Source organism: Meleagris gallopavo, chromosome 2 (genome assembly GCF_000146605.3).
Source record: "Meleagris gallopavo isolate NT-WF06-2002-E0010 breed Aviagen turkey brand Nicholas breeding stock chromosome 2, Turkey_5.1, whole genome shotgun sequence".
NCBI classification, from domain to species: Eukaryota; Metazoa; Chordata; class Aves; order Galliformes; family Phasianidae; genus Meleagris; species Meleagris gallopavo.
In genome coordinates, this window is record NC_015012.2 from 4,072,438 (window position 1) to 4,080,616 (window position 8,179).

The 8,179-nt window shown below is 52.3% G+C and overlaps 2 protein-coding genes across 2 annotated transcripts; one reads left to right on the plus strand and one right to left on the minus strand.

Moving 5' to 3' along the window:
* Window positions 1-173: 173 nt before the first annotated feature.
* RRP36 (ribosomal RNA processing 36) lies at window positions 174-3,532 on the plus strand. The gene is made up of 6 exons (XM_031552670.1): window positions 174-277; window positions 2,291-2,357; window positions 2,640-2,744; window positions 2,876-2,941; window positions 3,050-3,167; window positions 3,393-3,532. The coding sequence occupies exons 1-6, from the start codon at window positions 174-176 to the stop codon at window positions 3,530-3,532; spliced, it is 600 nt and encodes a 199-aa protein (XP_031408530.1).
* Window positions 3,533-5,920: 2,388 nt separating this feature from the next.
* Window positions 5,921-8,083, minus strand: LOC100547773 (transmembrane protein 121-like). Its single transcript, XM_003203668.4, has one exon. The coding sequence runs from the start codon at window positions 7,305-7,307 to the stop codon at window positions 6,318-6,320; it is 990 nt and encodes a 329-aa protein (XP_003203716.2). The 5' UTR covers window positions 7,308-8,083; the 3' UTR covers window positions 5,921-6,317.
* Between the last annotated feature and the right edge of the window lie 96 nt (window positions 8,084-8,179).

The following is an 8,179-nucleotide window of genomic DNA, read 5'->3' on the forward strand; positions in this document are numbered from 1 at the left end:
GAGCGGTTTCCTTCTGCCGGACGGGCGCGGGGGGCCGGCAGCGCTGTTTGTGCCGCTCGTCTCCTGCTCCGGGCCAGAAAGTGCCTCCGGGCAGCCGTGAGAAGCCGCTCCGTTCAGCTGTGCGTCGATCTCCTCCAGATGAGGCTGACCTGTCGTTGGAAGAACGGCTGCGAATGCAGAGCGCGGCCGGAACGAGAGAGTGCCGGCAGCTGAGCGGCGGGAAGAAAGCAGCAACGCCTGGCAGGGCTCCGGTGAAGCAGCAGCTGAACAAAAAGGGGTAAAGGTGTTCCTCGTGTCCGGCAGGATGTGCCTGTGTGCTCTCGGTGTGCTCCAGAAGCAGTGCTGGCAGCTCCTCGCCGTGCTGACGTTGCTTTGGAGCTGGCGTAGATCTCTGATGCGCTGTACAGCTGTGCCCTTCATTGCAGTGCTTTATTTGGGAGCGATCTGTCAGTGCTGCTGAGCTCTCAGTGCTCTGTCGTGCTCGCATCCCCAGCTGTCTGCCGTTGTCTGGTGCTTAAAGCAGTACTCAGTTCCCATGTACTCTTTTAACCCAGAAGCATGGTGAGCTTCTCCTTGAAGCTGTGATCAATTGTATTTTACTTGTACCTCTCCAGCCCTGCTGCTTTCTGAACCTCTTGTGGCTTCTCAGTGTTTTCTGCCCTGCTCCCATAGCTGCAGTTGCAGGGTCAGCTGATTGTCTGGAATCTCATTCATCCTTTTGCTATCCCCTTGCTATCCTTGTCATCCCCTCCGTGGCTCATTGTTGATGTTCCTTTCTTTCCCCTCTGCAGTACTTGCAGTCACAGGCTCTGTCCCGTTCTCAGTGCTCTTTACACTTCCAGTTCATGTACTCTGCAGGTGCTATTAATGTGGTGTCTGTGAAGTGAATTCAGTGTAACAGAACCTAACTGATTTCTAGCAGTCCTCCTCGGGCCTCCTCCATTAACATTTGTCGAACCATTACCCTTTATTTGCAGTACTTAGCAGTTCTTAATCCTCAGACTCGCATCCAAACGATTTGATCAGGTTTCCTCTGTTACTGTGGCGTTCCCTAACCTATTTCTGAATGTATCTTTCCTCTGCTTTAAACAGTTGACTGGAAAAATGTTTCTACTTTACGTTCTACCCAGTAGTCTGGGGGATTTTGTATAGTGTGCTGTCTTCACACTGCACCTCTATTTCTGCTACTCTATTTGCATAATTCTGCTTTTATTACTTAATTTCCTTAATCTTTTCAGCACTGCACCACTGTAAATCCCAGATGCTGATTCTTTCATGGTTTTTATTATGGAATTGAACTTCTTAAAAAAGCACTTAAGGGAAATCCCTGGGAGCTCAGCTGTTTTTAGTAGTGGTTTGTAAAGCTGACTCAAGCATTGCACAGGGGTGCAGCCTCATGAGAAGATGTGAAAATAAGCTGAACATTGCTTTAAGTGGGATTTGGAAGACTTACTTACTGCTGCATGGTTGTTTATGCTCCTCACCCCAGTGCTGCTGTATTGCTGAGTGTGGGTGTAATGCCAGGACTCAGTGATTTACACATCTTTGTTTCTGATAACTTATCTGATGTAGTGATAAATCACTGATGCAGCTTTAGGATGGGGAGAGTAATGCTCTGTCCTGTCACCTTATATCATCTTGCTTTTACACCTGAAGCATCATGCTCTCAAAGGTTGTGTTGCAAGAAGGACTCATTCCCTTAATTCCTTTCCACCACCCGTCCTGATTCAGCGTGAAGTCTCCTTTGGAATAAGTACCGTAAGCTGCATGACCCTTATTCTTGGGGTCTGATTTCTCCTTTACCTGAGTTATGGTATGCATTCTCACTGATCTTGATCATACTAGAACCGGCCTGCTCTTGTGACTACCCAGGTCAGTGAGAAATTCCCAACTTCGGTCTCACTTCTCAGCGTATCGCTCAAGAGCGCATGAGCTGGGCAAGGAACAGAAGAGGGTCATTATGTGATGTGTGAAAACATGGAGATAGGAATAATTATTCACTGATACCACTGTACAGTGATAGGTTTTCACTTGGTACAGTGAGGTTTTGATGCTTTGGAGCTAAATTAAAGCATGCAGATGTTTTCTGTAGGATTAATTCAGTTAGATGTTTATGGGTGAGTTGGTTGTAGTGGCCACATCTGGCTTTTGATACCTACAGCCTCCATGAAGTCTGGTGTTTTGTCACTGTGTTAATGATCTCTAGAGGGTCTGTCTGACCTTCTGAGATGTTAGTCTGGGACTCCTTCTGCCCTCTGCTTCTTACAAGTATGCTTTTTCCCTCTTTCAGGCCAGTGGAGACGTCTGCCAAGAAACCCATGCCTTTTCTGCGACAAGTTGTCCCTGTTACAAAGAAGGTGGGTGCTCCTTTACCCCACTTCAGGCACTGACTGTGTTTAGTGATGCTGAGGGGCACAGATGTGATGATGGTGCTGTGGAAGGAGGCAAAGGCTGTTTGTGGAGGATAGGTCTTGGCTAGCAGCCTGCTGAACACAGATGATGGTAGCGTGTCTCTGGGGAGAGCAGAAGATGGGGTGCAGGAGGGGCTGCTGCTTTGACCTTAACTTGGCCCTTTGAGAATAAGCAGGATATTAAGAGAGTAATCTGGCTCTGGCTCTGACTCTTGCCTCTGCCTTCAGGTCCACAGAGACCCTCGATTTGATGACCTGTCTGGAGAGTATAACCCTGAAATATTTATGAAGACGTACAGCTTCCTGGACACCATCAAGAAGCAGGAGAAGGAAGTAATGCCTTGTGCCTGTCCTTGGCCAGAAGAAACTTGTTTGGCAGGGCTGGCCCCCGCAGAAGCCTTTTGCAGTGGAGCTGGCAGGCAGGCAGTGACGCAGCTTTCTGCTCTCTTCTCCAGATGGTTCAGAAGCAGCTGAAAAAATGCCGGAATATGGAACAGAAGGAGAAACTGCAGCAGCTCCTGAACCGCATGGTGAGTTTGGTGCAGCATCCCCTCTATTAGGCAATGCACTGATAGAGATGATGTGTGACCTGAAGTCTGCCTAGACACTTGCTGACATGGGCCATCCGTTCTGTACAGACACAGCAAGAACAGGCACAGAAAAAACAGCAAAAACGGAGGGAAAGGGAGCTGACTTTGAAGAGACAACAACGGGAGCTGGCCAAGCAGGGAAAGAAACCCTTCTTCCTAAAGAAGTGTAAGTATATGGTGTGAACATATTGCAGGAAGACCTGGAGGAGGGTACCGCTGACAGCAGTGCAAGCTCTGGAGATGAGCTGTCCATAAGCTTGGAGCTGTGGAGGGACTCTGGTGCTGGCACTCAAGTGACAAGCCAAGCCTGGAGCCCAGCAGGAGGAAGCAAGAAGGTGTGTGGAGATAACTCAGGCTTGGATCTAATACCTTGCTCCTCTTTCATTCACAGCTGAGAAACGGAAATTGGAGCTAGCAGAGAAGTATGCAGAGCTAAAGAGGAGTGGAAAGCTGGAGAGCTTCCTGAACAAGAAAAGGAAGAGGAATGCTGTCAAAGATAAGCGCCGTTTGCCCACACAGAAGAACTTGTGACTGCTGCACAGACATGCTGTTACCTGGAGAGGTGGTGCTGGTGCTGGGATTCACTCTGGCCAGGCCTGGAAGATGGCAGCCTCTCTTTTCATTTTCTGCCTTCCGCTGTACAGTGATGCTGTTAGGCAGCGAAGTCTGAACTGGAAAATGTGCTTTCGGTAGCTGAAGAGACCCCTGCACTTGTGTTTTACATCATACCTGGGTGGTGACGAGTCTGTCATGCAGATGCATATGGTGCTGATCAGTTTCTGTCCTTTGTAGCTAGGAGAGCCCAGACTGTGCCCTGCACTTCTGGCTCTTCTCCATGTCTTACTGGGTCTCAATGAAAAGGGTATCAGGTGGGAGGGTAATGATCTGGTCTGCTCAGAGCTTGCTTCATATGGGTTTGCAGATGTACAGGGATAGAGGGCACTACCGTTCTGGACCTCTGTTCCACTGCTTCAAGTTCTCAAGGTGGAACTCCTTTTTCCTCCAGGAATCTTGCCTAGTTTTAGTCTGTGATCCTGTCTTGTTCTCAATGAAGTGCCTGGCTCTGTCTTGTTAAAAGCCTTGTAGTAGGTCTGGGAGGTAAGCAGGAAGAGGTGCTTCTAGGTCTCTTTGAAGCCTTCACTTCCCACGACTGAGTAAAAGCCTTCACTTCCCAGCACAGGTCTCCAGCCCCCGGCAGCTTTTGTACCCTCGACTGGAGGGAGCCCAGAGATCCAACATCAGGCCCAGCTGGGTGGAGTGTCCAAATGTAGTCTGCTCAGAGCTGAGAAAGCAAGAGAGATCAGCATCCCTCTCTGGGGCTGCACCCTGGTGGAGTAGCCCATGGTGTGGCAGGCCTCCCCCACAGCCAGGGCGTGCAGCTGACTGTAGTCAGGCACTGCTGCCCAGGATCTCTCCAGTAGGGCAGCCCCTATCTCAGCCTGTTCTCTAAAGGGCCGTTAGCATTTCTACATAACATTGATTCTGTATAAAATAAATATTCGCTTTCCTTTACTCCCAGTGTCACTGCTGTTATAAGCAAAGGTGTTTGCTGCAGTTTGAACTTACAGGATGTGCTTCTCTCTGCCATTACAGCTGACCACCAACTCTGTTATTTCTCCTCGCTTCTAATGGCTAGATTTCAGTGGTTGTGCCAATGCAGAAGTGATGTTGATGTGATGCAGGTGCTATGAGCCAGACTCTGGTCAGCAAGGCAGATCACCACTGCCAAGCCTGCACGTAGCTCCACTGCTGCAGGTGGCAGCTGGTGTGTGAAGCCTGGGAAAAGGTTCTGTGAAGAAGAGAAGATGGAAGATGAGTGACTCCGTCATGCCTAGCTGAGAGTGTTACTGAAGCATCTGCCTCTGCTGCAATTCCTGTGGGTGATGAGAGCTCTGCACTGGTAACAGATTTTAGTGTGACGGGCAAAAGCAGCAGAAAACAGGATGCCAGCTTGGTTAGGGACACCATGGAAATCCTCAGCTGCCTTTAGCCTGCATGTGGCTCACTGCTTTGTGCCAAGCTTGACCTTCCTCTCCTGACCCTGTGACTTGGGAAGCAGAGCCTGCTGCATCCTTATGCCTCCACAGGAGAGTTTCCTTGGAAGCAGTGTGACAGTGCCAAAGCTCAAGGCTATCATGGCCCCTTTGTCCTGTGGCTTGCTGTTTTACATTGTTTTTAATCCGAAACTGAACAAATCTCCTCTTGTAAAGGTACAAGGGGACAATTTGGTAAGAAGGCTTGGCCCTGGGCTCACATGGGAGCCACTGCTGCCAAGGCCTTGCCAAGGAGCTGTGTGGCATTACTAGGTCTGTGTGTCCCCATCTTCTGTTGCCTGTAGATCCTGCCTAGCAAGGAGCAATCCTAGTGCAGTGCCAGAATGGAAGACTTCTGAGCTGGGACACAAACTAATTGTCCAGCATGTGGAAGGTGAAGAGCAAGGCTGCTGACCTGTCTTCCTGTCTGCTCCTGGCTTTCTCCCATCCAAGGAGAAAGCCCCCTTAGGGTATGGCCTGAGCACAGCCAGCATTGGGGTGGGCCTTGGGGCAGGTTGCAGTGTAACAGCACTGGCTGGTGTGGGATGCCTCTGTGTCTACAGTCAGTGAAGCTTCTCTTTCCCATGGCCTCAGGGGGCGGCACTAGGTTATTTGGCTTGTGTTTCTAATTGCTGTCTGGCTGTCTGCCAGGTCTGGTGCCCCCCAGGCAGGCTGTGGGGGGCATAATGTGGGCTCTCCCAAGGAGGGCAGCCATGGGCATGGCTGGCATCAGCTGCTGCAGCTGCAGGGACAGATAGCAACAGTACAATCAGTGGTGACCTGGGATGCTCTTAGGGTGTGGGTAGCCACCTAATGAGATCCCCTGTTTCCCCCCCCCCCCCAAAGAAGTGCTCTGCAGCTGGGCATCAGGGAAGACAGACACAAGGAGAGCTCAGGCCTTTTATTGCAAAGAGGGAGATACGAAAAAGGTCAGTTACCCTCTTCGAGCCCCCACCGAGCCTGCGGCTGTCTGAGAGGGACAAGAGGTGGGGGGAGCCAGATCCTCGCTCCCACCAGGAGGGGCACCTGGCTGGGGCAAGACACTGAGGTGGAGCAGGTGACATCTCTGCTCAGCCCCTGTCTTGAGCTGGAGGGCTGTGGTCCTGCACTGCTCGGATGCCCCATTGCAGCGTTGCCCCTGGGGAATGGAGCAGCCTTGCCCAAGGAGGGAGGAGACAGGGTCACTCCCTGCTGTCCAGAGGCAGGAGGCTCAGCGACCCTCCTGGTGTCTTGTGGGGATGGCCAAGCGTGGCGGTGCCCAGGCTGTGGTTGCCACTGGCGTGTCATGTATTGTCCTGTGCCAGTTCCTCAGGGCAGGCAGGCTGGTCCCGAGACTTCTGCAGCCCTGGGGAGGGCTGGGGCTGGCAGCTGTGCTGCGGGGCAGAGCCTGGCCCTGGAGGCGCGTGGTGCCTGTGCCGCTGGTACTGCACAAACATGCAGACCTTCAACCCGATGGCCAGCATGTTCTTGCCCATGAAGATGCTGGAGACCCGGGAGTCCCTGAAGAAGAGCATGTTGCTGCCTCGGATGAAGATGGTGGTGATGTTGACGGTGAGCATGCTCAGCATGGGGTACAGCATCATGCGGTGCGGCATAATGCCGATCCCCTGCATGCTGATCTCGCACAGGGAGACGCAAGGGAGGACCAGGAGCAAGATGTAGCAGTAGAAGAACATGATGCCCTCGGCCCAGAGTGGCAGCCCTTTCTTCTGGGGCTCCCACAGGTTGGCCTGAATGTCCAGCACATCCAGCATGTCCACGATGACCCAGAAAAGGCGGTTGCGAAGATCTTCTTTCTTCTTGAACGTCCTGACGTACTCCATGTGCTCTGTGGCCACCAGCAGCACGTAGAGGGCTGGGATGCAGATGGAGAGCAGCAAGGTCAGCGCTTTGCGAGCCATGAGGTCCAGGCTCTTCCGATCAGCTTTATAGTTCTGGTAGACAAAGTAAACCTTGATCTCCAGAACGAAGACATAGAGGAACCAGAGGATCATGGCATAACCTCGCTTGGCCGTCTTTACCTCTGCCCCAACCCAGATGGCCACATAGCGGAGCACCAGCAAGAAGCACATGTCGCCCACTGCCACCATGACGCAGATGCCCAGCTTCCTGGAGCCCTGGCTCTGCTCCACCAGGTAGGCATCCATGAGGATGAGGCTGCTCATGATGAGTACAGTTGAGAGGCACACGTGGGGCTTGCTGACGGGTGGTGGGGGAACCATTCTGCACAGAGGAACAGGTAGGACCATCAGGGAGTTGCTGGGCTTCCCCATCCCTATTCTTATCCTATCTCTTCACCACAGATGGCCAAAGGAAGGGGTGGCATTTGGTCACAGACTCTTCTCCTAGCTTATCTGATGGGTTCTGGCCAGGCTCTATCCCTACAGAACATCCTGCTAGGGAAAGGTGCGAGAGCCTTCAACTCAGAGCCTGAGTCCGAGCAAACAAGCTGCTTCCCCCGCAGCGCAGGAACCTCTGCTCCTAGGCTGCATGTAGGGGAACTGCGGGGCAGGCTGGATGGCCTTTGAGTATTTGGGATGCTACTGCCTCTTCCAGAAGCTCATTGCATTAGCTAATTACTTCCATCATGTAGGGCACGTGCCTTACTTCCATGGCTATTCCCAGACAGTGGCACTGGTTATGTTCTTTCCTGCAAAGCACACAAGGCCATGTCTATGCTTTATACCAAGTCGGTCCACAATATAGCAAGCCAGGCCCCCTATCTTTTTCATCTCCTTTATTTTCATGCACAGCAGTAGGAGAAAGATGACTTTCAGTATGGCCGTCCTGCGGGGTAGGAGGGAAGAGATCTGCCCAACATCCTCAGTTTCTTTCAGCCCTGCGATCCAAAAGAGCTTTGCTTAATGGTCCCTGGCAAGATACAACAGAGCAAAGAAAAGCAGCTCTGGGATGCAAGAGCTCTGCAAGAGGCCCTGGATTTCAGCTTGACGCTCGGTTTTCCTACGTGGGCTCAGAGCAAAGCCCCACGAGCACCCCTCTGCCTCAGATGGCACGGGGGCTGTCGGGCTCCCTCCCGGCCCAGCACAGCTGCGGGCAGCCGCTGCCAGAGCCGGAGGGAGCTGGGGCCCAGCCTGGCACGGCTCGGCAGCTGCTCTGGAGGGGAGCCAGTCCCCCGGCTGAGACA

Bases quoted from the DNA above. Each gene is read 5' to 3' on its own strand.
- LOC100547773 (XM_003203668.4), bottom strand. From the start codon at position 7,307: ATGGGGAAGCCCAGCAACTCCCTGATGGTCCTACCTGTTCCTCTGTGC.
- RRP36 (XM_031552670.1), top strand. From the start codon at position 174: ATGCAGAGCGCGGCCGGAACGAGAGAGTGCCGGCAGCTGAGCGGCGGG. The intron at 2,942-3,049 runs GTGAGTTTGGTG...CGTTCTGTACAG, and splicing joins AGCAGCTCCTGAACCGCATG to ACACAGCAAGAACAGGCACA. The intron at 3,168-3,392 runs GTAAGTATATGG...TTTCATTCACAG, and splicing joins ACCCTTCTTCCTAAAGAAGT to CTGAGAAACGGAAATTGGAG.